Raw genomic sequence first — 18,361 nt, 5'->3', positions numbered from 1 at the left:
TTCCTCGCTATCAAATGTTTAGTGGGGCGAGGCTTAATTAATCATCTACTTCCCTTTCCAATTTGATCCCCAGATCTCTTGAACTTCAACAATGGCAATTGAGAACAGACAGTTGTGCCGATTCTCTCCCACGTGCAAGGGTTATTCAAAGGAAGCAAGAAGAAAGTGGAAAAGCTGTGAGAAATAAGTACTTTTTAAAAAGAGAGAGAGGAAAGAAGCATTGATTTTATAATCTCTGGCTGAATGTACTGTGTTTTGGAATGTCCAATTAATGGGTGACGGGGAAGGTAAAACCATATGCGGTACGTTCCTGCTGAGGGCAAGGAGGTAACAGCACGGAAAGGTTAGGAACAGAAGATGAAGACCCTGCTAGGAAACGATTCACTGATGAACATGCCGGAGGTCAAGTGTGAAAACAGTTTCCTACTTACTGTGGGGTTTTATCTACAAGCTGAAGATAAATCAATAACCTGACCTAGTGTACAGTCCTGAATAAGAATGAACTATCTCATTCTGGGCCCAATCACATTGTCTTGATGTACAGCAAAAAAGAAGAAGAAGAAAAGGGAGAGAGAAGGAAGACAAGGTAAGGCAATGCTCTTTCTGTTTGCTAACCCAGAAGGGAAAACATTCCTCATTTCTTTTGCACTGGTTTCCTGCTTGGTATCAGCTCACACTTCTGGAAACACAACGGCTAATAAAGCACAGTTGTCCTCAATATTTTATATTAAACCAGGGAAGCAGCTCCGGAGATCACAATGGTTGGAGCAGCATTCCTGAGTAAGGCAGCAGCATCCTGGAAAAGAGACTTCATTGAATCGAGGTTTTCATTTTTGGTTGGCTCACCTGTGATCAATAACATCACCAACCTTCTCCCGCATCAGTTGTTTCTCTCAGCTGGACACTCTTCCTTCCTTCCTTTCTTTTTTTTCTGTCTCAAGCAAGCATCGATTTTGTTCCATGTTTCTCATGGAGCGCTGGCTGTCCAAAGCTCTTCTCATTTAGACTGCATGCTGGTATCACCAATGAGAAAGATTCTAACAAACTGGAAACTCTCCCAGTCCATTGTGAGGTTCTAGAAAGTGAGCAAGTTCCTATCGACATTCAGTGACGGACACCTTACACATCCTTTTGGTTGTGGATATTACCCTTAAAGCCTTACACAGTCTGGGACCATCATATCTGCAGGACCACCTTTCCCCCTCTGCCCCTCCACTATGGGCAAGTGACCAAAATCTACTGAAGATTCCCAACCCTAAAGAGATAAAACTGGCCTCGAAAAGTGCTGGGGCCCTTTTGGCCCTAGCCATGGCCTGGTGGAACGCTCTGCCTAATGAATTCAGAGCCCTGTGGGACCTTCAGGTGTTCCACAGGGTTTGCAAGAAACAGCTGTTCCACCAGGTTTATAGTTGAGGCCAAGAACCAATGCTAACCAGTTTGGGGTAGTGGTTAGGAGTGCGGACTTCTAATCTGGCATGCCGGGTTCGATTCTGCACTCCCCGACATGCAGCCAGCTGGGTGACCTTGGGCTCGCCACAGCACTGATAAAACTGTTCTGACTGAGCAGTAATATCAGGGCTCTCTCAGCGTCACCCACCTCACAGGGTGTCTGTTGTGGGGAGAGGAACGGGAAGGCGACTGTAAGCCACTTTGAGACCCCTTCGGGTAGAGAAAAGAGGCATATAAGAACCAACTCCTCCTCCTCCTCCAACTCCTCCTCCTCCTCCAACTCCTCCTCCTCCTCTTCCTCTTCTTCTTCCCACCTGAATCTGCTTCATAATCGCATAGAAGAGGAAATAGTGACAGACAGTGCCTGTCACCAAAGGACAAGAAAAACAGTGGTTCTAAAATTTCCTCACCACAACTCATCTCCTAGAGATAGAGAAGTCCTGCCACCATTACCGTCATGCCAACAATCAGGTTTCTCTCTGGGAAGAAGCGGAGAAGAGCCGTTATGACACCCCACTTTTCATCATGCAAAGGAGTCCCCAAGTGGCTTACAAACACCTGTCCCTTCCTTTCTCACAGCAGACAGCCTGTGAGGTAGATGGGGGCTGAGAGATCTCTAACAGAATTGCTCTGTGAGAACAGCTCTGAGAGAACTGTGACTGGCTGGCTGCATCAAACTCAGTTCTCCAGGTTAGAGTCTGCCGCTTTTAACCATTACAACACACTGGGTTTCTAGGAGCTGTTTAAGCCTCCCCCAAACAATTGCCTTTGACATTTGCTTTAAAAGTCCCTCTTTTAGTGCCTCCAGTTTAAACATTAATTTATTACACATTTTGGGTATGAATACCTCCACAGTATGGTCTCCGAGACTAAGGGCCTTTTCGCACGGGGATCTTTGTTGCAAATTGTTTGCGGAATGAAAAATCGCCATTTAAAATAGTGGAATTCGTCGTTATGCATACCTGCCTTTGTAGTGGAATCAGTTGCGTTTTTTAGCGTTTCCCACAGGCTTCCGGTCTCGGCAGAAATCGCTAGAAAGGAAGCGCTATTGCCAAGCTCGTCCCGCCCCTGGCCGTCAAGCAGCCAATGGGCAGCCGTTAGCATGCTCCCAAACAGCCCCTTTCCCTTTAAGAAAGGTTTTTTAAAAAAAAACCCGACCCATAGCAACGAACCTAGGTAGATTCGTTGCTACGGAGAGACCCATCCAGCTGCCTAACGTGAGCTGTCGTTTGATTGTATGATCGTTTGCACGCTGCCTCGAGTGATAAAAAAAAAATCCCCCCCCCCTCTCACGGGCCCGATTTTCGGCTGAATTTATGTGTAAAAAATAAAGGGACTTTATTTCAGCAAACGGGCTTTTATGTGGTTTGTGCTTAGTGACTAAAGGTGAAGGACTGAAGCCAGGGAAGCCTCTAAACAGAAAGAGGCTCGCTGGTGCGTTTATCCCCGCTCGCTCGGAGAAAAAAAAATGGCGATCGCTTCGCCGGAAGTTTGGAGGAGAGAGCCAGGGGGAGGGACTTTGAAGAACCAGCAACAATGGTAACGCACAGGTCTTTAGCGCTACTGTTGCAGATTGGTTGCAGGAGTGTATCGCTATCCGGAGGGTGAATCCACTTTTCTGGATTCCCCCGAAAGCGCTACAACGAAGCGCTTTTTGCGGGTCGGTTTCAGGATTGTTGCAGATTGTCTACGACGTCGTGGGTTATGGCAAATTAGTAGCGTTTCCAATTAGCAACCATTGTGCTACTTTGAAGCCGTGCGAAATGGCCCTAAGGAAGCACTCACTACAGCTGCAGCTTTATAGGCTGCTGTCCGCACAGTGTCAGAAAGAGGACATATTCTAAGTATTGAAAATATTTCTTCATTCATTTGGGATGAGATGATTGGAGGCTAATCCGTTGTGCTGTAAACATGGCACAAAGTTAGAATGACCACAAAACCCAAAATTCAGGAAGCCGAGGATCCCCGTCATCCGATCATTGTTTGCAGGAATCAATTGTAAGGTGATGCTAGCCCTCTAGTGTCCAAAGGGTAGAACTTCCTTGTAAAGATGGGTTTTCTGCAACCAAAATTGTAGCTTATAGCTGAACCCACCTGCACATCGCCCTGTGGCCCTTAGCTGTATGACATGTCTGTATGATATGTTGTCATTTAGAAACCTCCGCCTGTGGCATATGATCGATGATGGCTATTTTTCCATTCCAGTTATCTCTAAACAACAAAGTAGCTACTCAACATACTTGTATAAACTCACAGCAGAAGCTTGATCTTTCTCCACTCAGAATAAGCCCCACTGAATTGGATAGGGCTTATTCCTAGGTATGCATACGAATAAGCTTGATCCCAGATGTTTACTTAGAATTTACTCTCACTTTGCTCAGTGGAGTGTGCACAGCATTGCTGCTTTAGTATACGTACAGGGCAGTGCTATTTTATTCAACAAGACAAGATCTGTGGGTACAAACCAAATTTTGAAGTCGATCGCATCACATTAGCAAACAGCACTCATATATTTCACACTGGTTTTGATTTTATTGAATAATTTCAATTTAAAGTTAGAGGTTAAAGGTGGAGGGGGGGGAGTTAAGTGTAGTTAACTTGGTAGCCAGAAACTATGATAAAAGGAATATTGCTGCTACTTCCTGTTTAACCAATTTTAAATCTTATCATCCTGCTTTTCACTACTCAAAGGAGTCTCAAAGCAGCTTACAATTGGCCTTCCCTTCCTCTCCCCACAACAGACACCATATAAGGTAGATGGGGTTGAGAGCTCTGACAGAACTGCTCTGCAAGAACAGCTCTAGCATGTCTGTGACCAGTTTAAGTCTACATGTGGAGGAATGGGAAATCAAACCTGGCTTTCCAGATTAGAAGCCACTGCTCTTAACCTCTACACCAAGCTGGCTCTCATGTCTTTCCTCCCATGTCTTTACTCAAAGGGACCTTGTCAAACGTTTTTTGGAATTCCATGAATATGTCTACTGGGAATGTCTACCTTTAACCATGTGCTTGTAAATGCTCTGAAAGGTTGATGAGGGACTTCCCTTTGCAGAAACTATGCTGATTTTCCTTCAGCAGACTTTTGTATCTCTATGTGCTCAATAGTTCTTTAATCACAGATTCTATTAATTTATATGAAGAAGCTGTTAGGCTAGCTGATCTCTTATGAACTCACCTTTTAAAACTTGGTGTAATATTTGCTGCTTTCCCTTTCTCTGGCCAATTTTTGCAACAAATCACAGATTCTGGTCAGAAAGTCAACAGTATCACATTTGAGTTTCTTAAGACCCCTCAGGTGCATATTATCTGAACCCAGAGACTTACCTGTTTTTGATCTGTACAGTAGTCCTAGAACTTCTTCACTCATCAAGTCAGTATGACTCAGTTATTCAGATACCTTTGCTGAAAACAGTTGCTCTGGTTGGGGTACTTACCTCAGATTTGGCAGGGAAAACCAGCACAAACTCATTTAGTTTCTCTGTCTTCTCACCATCTTCTTTAAGCAACTTTTTCATTCAGTTTTACTCAACAGCTCCACAACTTTCCTAGCTGGTTTCCAGTTCCTGATTTATTGGAAGAAACCCTAATTATTTGTCTTTATGTTTCTAGCAATCTATTCCTCAAATGCTGTTTTTCCTAACCTTATTATTTATTTACATTTGCTTTGCCAGAACCTCTGCTCCAATCTGTACACCTCATCTGAGTAAACATTGCACTTTTAAAAGGAAGCCTTTGATAGCTTCCTTGACTTGGATTATTAAACACACTTGAATCTTTTCAGATTTTCCTAACCTGGAGTATAAATGTATCTAATTCTTAACATGGCCACACCTGTAGATAATTAAATCTGGAGATTGAAGCCATGAATGGAAAAGATAGATCTTTCTGCAAACCTGAAAAAAGCTCTAGATTTGCAGAAAAGATCTGAAATCTAAAGAAAAATACATTGGGGAGTTAACCTCTATTCCAAATAATAGTAATGCATGTAGCTTTAAGAAACATGTGCCCTATCAGTGGCCATTGGGGGGTTGCTAGGCAACCACAGCAGTATTGCCAGCCTTCGTGCCTTAGTTTCTATCAATATAAGGCACAGAAATGGACATTTTGGCCTTGGAGGGAGGACTTATTGGTGCAAGGCCTGGCACTGGGCAACTTGATACAATGAAATGAGAATGATTCACCTAGGACTGGCACTTTGCTACTGTTAAAAAGCAACCAGCCTGTGGAAGCCAATGTGATATAGTGGTTAAAGTTTCACACTAGGAACCAGGAGACCCAGGTTTGACTCCCCACTTGACCACGGAGGTTCACTGGGTGATCTTGGACCATTTATACATTTTTAGCCTAATGTACCTCACAAGGTTGTTGTGATGATTAAATGGAGGCGAGGAGAAGGCTGTAAACTGATTTGTGTCCCAACTGTGAAGAAAGTCTGGGTATAATTGAAGTAAATATAAACTGAAAATGGGGTGGGGAGGGAGATAAAAAGTAGTTGGTGGGTGAAAAGGAGAAAATAGTATGGGGAACTGGAAACAGGAAAAACTATGCTACTCCAACAAGTCCATGCAGAATCTACACCGTGCAGCTGGGCCTGATGCGGCAGCTGACATTGTGCAACTAGAAGACCAATTATGCATGGTGGTGGCTGCGCCAAGACACCGCCGGTTCCTTGTGCCCCGCCATTTCTTGCATAACCCTTTCTTAAAACATCCCTTAAAAGGAAATACTAAAATAGAATTTCTTCCCTTGTTATGGTGCCCTTCACGTACCTTCAAATAAATTAACAGTTTAAAGTCCTGGCTAACTCTCCCTCTGCAGTCCAGAAGAACTGAGGGGGTGGAGCTCATGCAGCTGCAAGTTTACTAACTGCCCATGCTCTGTGACCTCTTGCATGCTGGCCCAGATTCTGTTTAATAGAAATCAAACATAAGTGAAAATGACATGGGTTACATTAGCATACAGGCAAAATGAAAACACAAACTAGTGCTACAACAAGTTTATATTGACACTTCTATTAAAATGAGGAGATGGCTGGGAAACGTGAAGCGTCTACTTCAAAAAAGGTACATATGGTCAGCCTATACTAGGGCAGGGGTAGTCAACCTGTGGTCCTCCAGATGTTCATGGACTACAATTCTCATGAGCCCCTGCCACGAACATTTGGAGGACCACAGGTTGACTACCCCTGTACTAGGAGATGCCCTGGAATTATGCCTCATCTCCAGGAGATCAGTTTCCCTGGAGAAAATGGCTGCTTTGGAGGGTGAACTATATTCTACTGAAGTCCCTGCCCAGCCCAAATCCCACCCATTCCACCCCTAAAGTCTCCAGGTATTTCCCAACCCAGAGCTGGCAACCCTATCCAAAGCAGTTCCCTAAGGGCATTTATTCCAGTTACATTTTCTAGCCTGACTTCATGCTTTCTTTGTTGTACAGAGAAACACTGAGACTAAACATCCTTTGTTATTTGAAAACATTTTCGGGGATGGAGGAGTAAATGGGACTCAAATCATATTTTAAAACCTATCTTTCAAAGGACTTCACTAATTCATCCTAAAACAGAAAATATTTCATAGAAGGTTCCCTCTTTCCCGTCTCCTGCAACTTCCAGTTTTTCCATTAGAAAAATTGGGAAGTCCGGTGGGTAGGAGGGAAAAGAACAGTTTTCCTGTCAGGTTCCACAGGCCTCTATTTCTCAGGAGTATAGCCTATTCTAAATATAGGCTTAGACAGGTTAAAATCTTGGTTCTTAACTGCTTATAACCACTTCTGGGCTGTGACTGCCAAACCCTTGCAATTAAGAGGAAGGTTAATTGAATTCCAGCAAGCCTCCTTTTGTTATGTAGAGCTGGATATTGCAAGATACAGACTTTGCTAACCATGTCCTGTATGGATGCGTGGGTCTTTAAACGATAAGAGTTAAAGTAGGAAAGGAATGACGCTATGACTGATTACCTCTCAATCCGGCTTTTTGATCAAGAGAACATCTGGATGTTTGCAAAAAGGCAAGTCAGCATGATCTCTCCCTCACAACCCCCACCCCGATTAAGTAGCTTGAACGACGTGTGGGGAAGAATTAGAGGACATGGTGTGTTGGTCTGCCAGCTCCTCGGCCAGTTGGGGGCCTCTTGTGCCTTGAATAGAGGTGAGGCAGATGGCAGGTACCGGGTCTGTCCACAAAGGAACTCCTGCCATCTCCTACCATCCCCTCCTTCCTCCCAGCCTGCTACAGATTAGAATTTTCTAGCTCCGCTTTGCAGCAGATGCAGCCAGATGGTTGCAACACAAAGAGAAGAGAGACCATAACAGCTGACTTTCTCCTTTCCATCCATCAGCTGAGACTACAATTTCCCCCACTCATAATCAGGAATTGGCAGCAAAACCACACACCAGTGAGCTGCTGGGAACCTTAGAATTGATTGCCAGGTTTAAGAGTCCTATGACCTGGTCAGACGGCCGTTTTCTAACCTTCAGGTCCTTATTTGCAGCTTGGTGCTGCTCTTTTAATGGTTCAAATATTTAATGGCTTTATGTATGATAGTGTGGGAACCCAGATTTATTAGAAAGACAGCGTTTACATTTTTCAAATAACGCTTATAAAAACTGTACAATGCACATGTCCAAAACACAGAAGCCTAGGCCCATTCCACACACATAGGATAAAGCACTTTCAATGTGCGTTGGCAGCTGGATTCTCCTGTGCAGAACAGGAAAATCTACTTCTAAAGTGCATTGAAAGTGCATTATCTATTGTGTGCAGAATAGGCCCTAATGTATGGAATGTCATTTGCCTGGATATTTTAAAAAGATGAAAGGGGAAATGATGCCTTTATAACAGAAAAATGTAGAACAGAAATGCCAATATTTGCAAAACAGGAAGGTTGACAGGTTCCCCCTTGGCCATTGTAGGGAAGGGGGGCGGGGGCGGGGGCAGGTAGGAGTTGTTAGGTTCAGCTAAGGAAACTCCTGGAGATTTAGAAATTGAGCCTGGGGAGAACAGGGACCTTAGTGGGGTACAATGCCATAGAGTTCATCCTCCAAAGCATCTATTTTCTTCAAGCAAACTGGTATCTGTAGTCTGGAGATGACCTGTAATTCTGGGGGATCCCCAAGTCCCAAATGGAGGCTGGCTTTCCTAGGTGCAGCTTTTATAATAGGTTCACTCAATAAGTTTTACTAGCAAGGACAGTTGTGCCCTAGTGGTCAAAAGCAGCTGCCCTGCTAAGGACAAGGCTATGGTTTATGCTGACCCAGGCGAGCCTGATGTCACCATACCTTGGAAGCTAAGCAGGATCTGCCATGATTTATACTTGGATGGGAGAAGAAGAGTTGGTTCTTATATGCCACTTTTTTCTACCTGAAGGAGTCTCAGAGTGGTGTACAATCGCCTCATTTCCTCTCCCCACAACATACACCCTGTCAGGGAGGTGAGGCTGAGAGATCCCTGATATCACTGCTCATTCAGGACAGCTTTATCAGTGCCGTGAAGAGCCCAAGGTCACCCAGCTGGCTGCATGTGGGGCCGCGTGGAATCAAACCCGGCTCGCCAGATTAGGAGTCCGCATGCCTAACCACTACACCAAGGAAGTCTAATGTTGCTCTGCAGAGGCAGGCAATGACAAGCCACCTCTGAAAGTCTCTTGCCCTGAGAACCTTACGGGGTTGCCATAAATTAGCTGTGACATGATGGAACTTTCCATCGCTGCCAATGGTTTATGCTGGTGCCTTTAGCTCCTAGAGGTCCAAAACAGGACAAAGATGAAGTGAAAAGAGCTACAGAGGTATCTTCTTCCTCTGCCTGGTCAGACAAAGTACAATGAGAGTTGCTCAGCAGGTAGAAGCTACCAAAGTACTTCAGGCATAGCTACATGACTGGATTGCCAATGTACTGTGGCACGATGAGCTGGGCTGTGGCACAGCTGCTAATAGGACACGTAACATTTCACGAACAGCTAATCACTTTGCCTGATCTCAGGGGTGAAATACAAGCATTGCACAGAATACCAGAATCTGGAAAATACCGCGGGAATGGAAATCTTGACCAAAAGCATTGCTGAAAGCAGCTGATTTTTATTGGCACAATAAGGCAAAAAGGATAACGTTTGCCCAAGTTTGAAAAAGAACATTTGCCATAGTAACAACTCAGCAAGGTACTGCAGTTCAGCAGATTATTGAAAGTTCAAGAAAACATCTTTTATAAATCAGATACCACTCTTGTTGACTGCCTGGTGTTTTTGTACAAAATCTGAAAGTTCAAATGGACACAAAAGAGAAGACAAAATCTCGCCTTTGACAATGATGGGAATGACATTTTCAGTAGACCTTTGCTGCAATCTAGTTAGAACAACAGACTTAATAAACACACTGAAAGAGCTTTAACCTTTTTTGTAGTTGTTGTTTTTAGCATGAATGTGAAACCTAAAGTGGAAGTGTACAGAGACCACAGATAAAGACAGCAGCATTCAAAATAATGAGTGCGTCAAAGAAGTATATTGCAGATGAAATGCTTTCCGACTTAATGGGAATTCTTATTTTTGGCCTAAAGTTTTGCACTCACAACAGAAGAATACGTAAAAAGAAAACCAACTCTTAGTGTTGCTGAATCTGTTTGCATTTTGTTTACAAGGCTCTCAGAAAACATTTCAGCTTTTTCCATGAATATTTTTAAAGAGAAGTTTCTGATGAGCCCCTTAGAAGATCCCACACAAGTTATGGTAGTACAACGTAATTTCCATAGGAAATAATGGTGGTGGCAAAGATCCCATCCCAAGGGTGTCAAGATTGGGAAGCAGTTCCAAAAGGCCCTAAAAGGCTCCGCTGCTTTGTATGAAGGCATCAGAATCCTGCCCCCTTCCCTGTACATTGTCTAATACTCTAGTGGTAATAAAGATGGCTGTTATTCATCACTATTTGGCCATGTAACGTAGGGAAACATGGTTTCAAGGCCTTTATTGAGTTTACTAACTTGGCCAGAGAAGTGGCACGCTGTTCTTTCGACATCACACAAAATGAAGGAAGAACATAGTTGCAATTTGAGACGCTGAAATAAATTAAACCAGATCTTAGGGCCCTGACTTGTGCTACAGTCTTGACATTTCTTGAGCAGCAACTGGAAATGTACATACAGAGGAATTCTGCTCTGCCAAGGCACACAAACATACACACACACACACACACACACACACACACACAAAAGACCTCTACCTCCTGGTGGGATCAATAGCTTTGGTGCACTGTCCAACGTCATAACTTTGTAATCCTTAAACTTGGAGTAGGAGATTAGATTTAAACTGCTGCAAATTCGGGTGGGGAATTCTATATGTTCACAAGCCAGGGAGTTTCTATTTTTAAAAAATATTTATGTAAATAAATAAGTAAATAATCTCAGTAGTGTGCTTTCCTGTTGGCAGAGGCAGGGGTGGGCCCTCATGGAGAGGACAGGACATATAAGACATCTGTAATCCTCTGTCATATAATGAAACCTGACGGATGTTAGCGCAACCGCACACGGTTAGGGTCATGGACAAAACAGAATTCACACACAACATCTAACAGTTTTTTAGAACTGCAACGTGTCATGTCATCCTAACATGTTCCCATAGCACAACAGTTAGCATCATGTTCCTAAAAAACAACCATAAGGGCGTCTGCAGGACAGGGAACTTGATAAAGGCATAACATAAATGCCAGCATTGCATGATTAAAGTACTTCAGAACTTGAATACAGTGGTGATATTCTTACACAGTGAATTATTCAAACAATAACATTCTTTAGCCTCTCTAATGAATGATATTTACCTTCACCAAGGGCAATCTAATGCAGAAGCAAGCTTCTGTGATGCGTTCCGTGTAGCAGAACGATGGTGCATAACCCCATCCAGCATCTCAGCCTTCCTAGATTAGTCCTGCGTCTCCATCCTTCAAGATGGCCAAAGGGTTCGTCTCTGAAAACAGCAATCGCTTGTTTAGAAAGGATGTTTAGGGAATGGTGAGCTGAACCCAAGCCCAATCTGGCTTTCTCCCTATCAGCCTTAATGAGGGACTGGCATTAACAAACAGGTGTCACTAGAAACCTGCTCAGTGGGCACACGCACAAGGAATGCTTGTATCACAGTTAAGTTGTTTGATTAAAAAATGGAATAAAAAACAGGTGTATCGTTTTTGAAACAAACTATCTTATATCTTGCATATTAAAAATGAAAGGTAGCTTTTCAAGTCAGGATTTGTATATTGTAAAAGACAGATTTCCCGCCTTAGGTCCTTGTAGGTCCTTTGTCAATATTTGTATTGGCTAAAACTGAGGACCAATAAGCATTTTTTCCCCTTTAAACTGTTCTTGTAACTTGCATGGTGATCATTGGCAGGTGAAAATTCAGATTGAGACAGAAATATATGCTTCAATTACAAATTGATTTTGGGTGAAATTTATCAGATATTGAGTTTCAAGCCAGCTCATTTCTTTAAGTGGTTAGAAATGCTAGGGTGTTTCCACTTAACCCCCCACCCCCAGTGTTAGTACCATGATGCACTCACTGGTGGGGAGAAAGGCAGGATGGTCGGTTAGTGGGTAGAAGTCTGGTTTTGTGCAATAATACCAAACTCATTTATGCACTGTGGTACAGATCCTTAACACTTATGCAGTTGCCAACCTAATGCAATTCCTCCTTTTGTTACTGTTTGCAATGACAGTAGGATTGCCCAGCTCACGTAAGAAACCCTGCCACATCCCCCACCCCTTTCCTACAAAGCTTGTTACACTACACACTAACGGTAGGAGGGAGGGCTGTGCAATTAAAAACTATATGAGTACTGCAGACTTCACTTTGAGTAGTGAGGTGGATGGTCCTGTAGAAAAGGGCTGGGGGATTTGCTTGCCTGCAGTGCTGAGTTAAAACAAAGACAGGAGAGAGACTGACCATAGAACTGGCAGTCTGCCACCCAGTTTAGACATTAAAAGAGGTGAGCTGGATGATGCTGAGGACAGCTTGGGCTAGTGAGGCCCTGCCCTACCAACCTTAATAAACAGGCTCTATTGCCCAGAATTGCTCATTAGGTTTGGGCCACAAACTTTGTGTTTTTCACGAACTCTGTAACTATATGTTAATTTTCTTTACGTGAATAATCATCACACGGAACAGATGCCAAAGAATTAGTAAATGGAATTTCTTATCCTTCGACAGTGAGTCCAAAGACGTCTTGTTTTATCAATGGGTAAGTCAACCAGATCATCCATCTGGAGCAAGGGGAAAAAATGGATTTCATTCCAAAGTTACATTGCATAAGCGTGACTTCAATTGGTTTCTCTTCTATCAGATATCGAGCAGGTCCTCGCCACTTTCGTCACTCTCCACAGTCAGCTGCCTCGTCCACCATTTCTTGACCTCTGACCCACAGGAAGCCACATCTGACATGGGATTCATCTTGCATACCACCGACTTCATCGTTGTACGGCCACCAAACCGCAAATTGACAGAAGACACCGAATGGCTTATTGGCTTTGGGGCTAGGAGATTAAGCAGAACAATTACTTATTACTGTGATTATGTTTTACTCAACTACTATCTTACCCTTCTATCTGTAAGTGTCAGGGTGTTTTCACACAAAAGATAAGTTTCACACTCACTAAAACAAACATCTTTGAGACTTTTAAAACACTGGATGTGCTTGAAGTGCTTTTTCTGTGTTCCTTTCAACATTGTCCTCTTCTTTCTATCTTATATTAACAATATTTATACCTGTAGTATTCTGCAGGTCATGATTGTGCCCAAAACGTTTATTAACAGGGAAATATGGGGATGAAAGGAACAAGGGAACCCATGCAGTTTACGCTTACAACTAATAAACAAAACTCAGCAAGCAGGAGCTTTTTCTAGCTACAAAAAACCCAGCAGAACTAAACATAAGACTAAACCAACTGACTCAAATATCAGAGGGAAACACACCATTGCATTGCATTGTATCCAGAGACTATCATAACTAATCAATATTGCAGAATTTTGGTTTTACATATGAATTAAAGTATGTTTTTTTAAACCTAACAAACCTCTTCTAGATCATTTATGCACTGGACCTTTCATACCGGGCTGCAGGATGGAGTTTTAGTCATGGCAGGTTGCCCCACCTCTTCCTGCACCCACATGGGGGAGCATTTGGCCTGGTGCACCTCATTCGCTCCAGATTTATGCTCCTGCACGGGAACTGGGGCAGTGAAGTTCCCAGTGCATAAATGCTCCTAGTGCCACATTTTTAAATGCCTTAAAGAGGAACTGATTTACATAAACCAGATCAAACATGTAATTTTAACATAACCAATACTGAGCCCATTACATATTTGTTTTTGAACCCAGCAGAGCACTGGAATGCTTAGCCCAAGTCACTAAGATGTACTAATTACATATGCAGGGCCATTGCCCCCCCCCCGCCCCCCAACCACCACATAGGATGATTTCCTGTACTTTCCTCTCAAGCCTCCTCACTCCCCTCCCGTGGGCGTTTTGCATTTTTGGAAAAAAATTATAGTAGGTATATCATGGTAGTATTTTAACATTATATCAATGCATCTATTACAGATAAAAAGGACAAAAAGCCCCGTCAGCGGTTGTTGCAGGGGAGAAAATAGTGAATAAAATGAAAAATTGCACTGGATGTGAATGGGAGATATACAAATCAGTATCTTCCTATCCACACTTCCATCAAGTCCAAATGAGTGGGGAAAACGGGAGCACATCTCAAGAAAAACCAAAGAATACCCTATGGAAACAACTGAAATGCTTAAGCGTTTCTAGAACCCAAACGATAAAGCCTTCATATTGGTTTCAGTCTTGACATCTATTGTCTGCTTGGAGTTACTAGTCATTTGTATAAGGATAATATGATTGTTGACTTGGATCACTATGGGGCAGAATTTCTAATCTATCTAGAGACGTTCCCAAATATTTTGTAGTGTTAAGAACTGGTAGCTGCACTAAGATCATATGACCCCAGTTTATTGTAAAACAGGACCTGGATGATGCTTTAGAAAACGTTTTACACGGCCCTCCTAAGCTGAGTTGTGTTGTTCTTATCGACTTAGATCGATGGGTTTAGACCAGGCGACTTTGCTTAAGAGAGTAATATTTTTTGCTGTTCAAATTAAAGTGATTTATGCCTCATTTTGTTAAGTCTTTATCTGTAGATCCTGAAGTATTGCATTCATCCATTTTGGTGATTAAAGTTCAACTGGTGAACTTATTTTGCAGCATTTGCCGTCAATGGATCACACGTGGCTTACTTTACAGTCTTTGATTAGGGACTATCTGATGGAAGCTTGAGCTGGAAGAAGGCTGGTCTTTAAAAAAATGAGAATGGGAGTCATCATAATGAGAGTAGCTAAACCTTTAAATCTGATTCAGTACAGCATACTTTATGTTTGCATGGGTCATCAGCTATGCCCAGTAGGTATGGACCACGAATATGCTGTGGAATCCTCTCCAACCTAACAGGAGTATATGGATTCATCACAAAAGTGTACAATGCTTTAGAGTTCCATAAATCATTCTAGTGGAGGTGGAGCTGAAAAAGAAAGGGGCCTCTGTTAATCTCCTGTCTCCCAGAGAGTGTGTACCTTCACCATCCTTGTGATAGTAATCTATCCTTATATATCGGTACCCATTCCTGCTGCCAAGTCCATTTGGATGCTTCATCTCCTTGTCTAAAGATTACCTTCACCTACCTGAAGGCAAACGCCATTGTCCAAACTTCCGCTGAGGTTTACCGGCTTCAGTAGAGTCTTGCCGATACCCACCTCTGTCTGAAAGTGTTGGACTGAGGAGTTGCTGTTGGCTACTCGTCTAGAAGAGGAAAACAATCCATTAATAGCAGTTCTAGGATATATTGATCCATCAACCTTAAATTAATGAATCTTTAAAAAGGGAATCATGAATTAGTGGCCCTTATTTTATTGTTTCTGTATCACAGAAGGATTCTACTAATCATGCAAATAAGATTGATTTAATATAATGCTAATCACAATGCACACCATTGGGATATCTTATTTCTTGTCTTATTTCTTGAGTATTATGTAGCTTGACTCTGTCAGTTTCACACTGATCCCAATGAGCTAGTGAAGTCAGATTGGGCCTGAAGCCCATGTGGATGTGGACACTTCTACATATCCTACCTATAGAACCTAGAGAAATAAAGAATTTTACCTTTCCATGTGGGAATTAAGGAATTATGACTGAATAAAAAGGACTTTACCTCAGGTTGTGCATTATCTTGATTGTTAGCATTCAGATCTTCACTTGGTTGTGTTGTCTCAATGCTTGGTGGATTTAGGAACCGACTAAGCTCTTGTTGTTGACTCTCTCGGAGACTATGGATAATACTGCATGACTGTTGCTGCTTCTATATGAATACAAAATAACAACATTTCCATCTCTTTAAAAGACATTCAAATATTTAGCCTTGTTCCTGATTTTCACATTTCTTTAATTTTTTTTCCTTTGTAAAAGCAAGAAAAGAAGGTGGGATTTTTTGACAACAGTGCTCTAGTCTCCAGTTGCATTTAATTTCCCTTAGAAGAAACCATGCTTCATTCCTCTTGCTTAATTTCCCTGAGAGAAATCACCTTGAATTCCTATTAGCCTATCTTTGTTTAGTTTTAAAGCTATATATACACACAACCCATTGGAGTAACATTAAATCTGCCTTATGAGACCATCCCAAGTGACAATTAAAGAAAATTATCATTTAGAAGAAATAAGTATTTATAGAGCTTATCCACAGGCTATTAAAGCAAATTAGTCTTAGTGGCTTTTAAATTAGATACTATATAAGATTAACAGTATGATAATACAGGCTCTTTTAAAAAACGATGAAGTGCAGTTTTCATGTTGCGTTCTTTTTAATGCATCGTGATGCTGTATACTTAAAGGGATATATTTCAATTCTAAACATCCCCCACATGAACTAGAAAGTGTTCTCTATGGGAAGTACAGGAATAAATCCATAGTCCAAAGAAATTTCACAGTGAGAAAATCTTTGTTCCTTCCCCTCTGCATATTTTGTAACATCATCAAATGGAAACCAAACAGCTTACATGTTGGACCCACACTGTTGAGTGGGTGTTCTTTAGACCAACATTTGTCTTGTCAGGGTCAGTTCACACCAGCTGACTCTCCATTTTCAATACTCTAGCACAGTGGTTCTCCACCTTCCTAATGCTGCGACCCTTTAATGCAGTTCCTCATGTTGTGATGACCCCCAACCATAAAATGATGCAAGTGTTCTTTCACAGAAATTGAACCGAAACTGACCAATGGCATGAAGATCCATTGTTCATGATTGTATATAAAATTTTTTTCTGGGGTTTCTCAGTTCAGCTCTGTCTCTTGTCCAGCCATGCCGATCTCACTCTTTTCTGCTGCTCCAGACGTTCTATCTCGATCTACCCCTGTTGTGTGGATGGTGCCCCACTACCCCCGGCCAAGCTGCTTGCCCTGCCGCGACCCCTGTGAAAGGGTCGTTCGACCCCCAATGGGGTCCCAACTCCCCAGGTTGAGAACCACTGCTCTAGCAGTACTTCCTTATAAGAAATCCTAAAAACTAAGCATCCCTCCTTTCAGAAAGTAGTATCAGTAAAGAAAAGAAGAAACATAATACAATCCTACACTTAAATGACAGAAAAATATTTCTGAAACAGACATATAGCTATCCTGTTGCTTAACCAATAACTTTTCCCAGCAGTACTGAGTTGGGGGGGGGGATGCAAGAACAGGTAAAAGCAGAGGTTTCATCCTATATTCCCATGGTTTCTTGTTTGCAATGAAGGCTTTGATGCACAGAAGCCTCCATTGCCTGCAGGATGTCTAGGACCTGAAATTCCTCTACGTTGTGTTCTTGAGCAAGGATTTATAAAATTGATCGTACCCATTCCTGTTGGCAAAAGAGGGGTTGAGTATAGTCACAAGTAAAGGGTGTACACTATGAAATATCTGAGACAAAGATATACACAGAATTCTTTTTTTTTTGGGGGGGGGGGTCATTACTGTGATTTTCCAGAAAGGCATTAGGAATCTGGAATTCTTAGGAAAATGAAACTACCCTTCCTGAAGAAATCGGTGTGTTTTTGATAGGCAGCTACATGTGCTCCTGTTCTTCTTCGATTCTACTGATCTCTTGAGTGATGGCATTTCACCATTCCAATCAGATCTTTGGAAGAAAACATCACAAGGCACTTCCAGTGAATCACCTTTATATGTTCTGTGCAAATTTGTCCCATTATCTAAACAGCTGCCCCAGACACTCATATACAATGGTTCCAGTCTCTAAAACTATATGGATTTGAATCCTAAACAGGTAATGTCCTACCTGAGAATAAACAATCATGGCAAAAATTCTCCCAGAACTAAATTTATAATGCATATTTTCTTGGCACACTCCCTAGTCACAAGACTTTGCTGCCCCCAAGAACCATAGGATTTTTTGAGTTCCTGCCAGATTTCTCTGCTGCTAGTCTTCATTCTTCTATCTTGGCTTTAAAAGAGGGTTAGACATATTCATGGAGGAAAGATCCTCAGTGGCTACTAGCCATGTGAGTAAAGACAATATCCACATACAGGAGCAGCAAATCTTGGAGGCAGCAATAGGGAAGAACTTGGTCTCTGTGCCTTGTTGACTGGCAATCCAAGGCCACTGGTTGGCTGCACTGTGAAATAGTATGCTGGGTTAGATACACCAGTGGTCTGATCTATTAGCCTCTAGTTATATTCTTATGAACATGAGAAACTTGGGAAGGCACTGAAAGGAAGGATGAGTTAAAGAAGTATGAGGAATCAGTGTGGGATCTCAGAAGTTGTCAGGAACTCATTACCAAACAGAGAGAAACAGACCTATCCAATGGCAATACAATAAATATATTCATAAAAGAAAG

At 42.3% G+C, this 18,361-nt stretch overlaps 1 protein-coding gene across 6 annotated transcripts in view; it reads right to left on the bottom strand.

Moving 5' to 3' along the window:
• Nucleotides 1-9,503: 9,503 nt before the first annotated feature.
• The window catches only part of NALCN (sodium leak channel, non-selective), a 315,418-nt gene continuing 306,560 nt past the window's right edge, over nucleotides 9,504-18,361 (bottom strand). For 5 of the 6 annotated variants that reach the window (XM_077343798.1, XM_077343797.1, XM_077343799.1 and 2 more), the window contains 3 exons: nucleotides 15,688-15,834; nucleotides 15,161-15,278; nucleotides 9,504-12,952 (listed from right to left, as the gene is read on the bottom strand). In XM_077343798.1, coding sequence (XP_077199913.1) covers nucleotides 12,759-12,952; nucleotides 15,161-15,278; nucleotides 15,688-15,834 — 459 coding nt within the window. In that variant the 3' untranslated portion in view covers nucleotides 9,504-12,758. The remainder of the gene's footprint in view (nucleotides 12,953-15,160; nucleotides 15,279-15,687; nucleotides 15,835-18,361) is intronic. The other variant, XM_077343802.1, reaches the window with a different exon arrangement.

The sequence above is a fragment of the Paroedura picta genome, chromosome 6, assembly GCF_049243985.1.
Source record: "Paroedura picta isolate Pp20150507F chromosome 6, Ppicta_v3.0, whole genome shotgun sequence".
Lineage (NCBI taxonomy): Eukaryota > Metazoa > Chordata > Lepidosauria > Squamata > Gekkonidae > Paroedura > Paroedura picta.
This window is presented reverse-complemented; position numbering and strand designations above follow the sequence as displayed.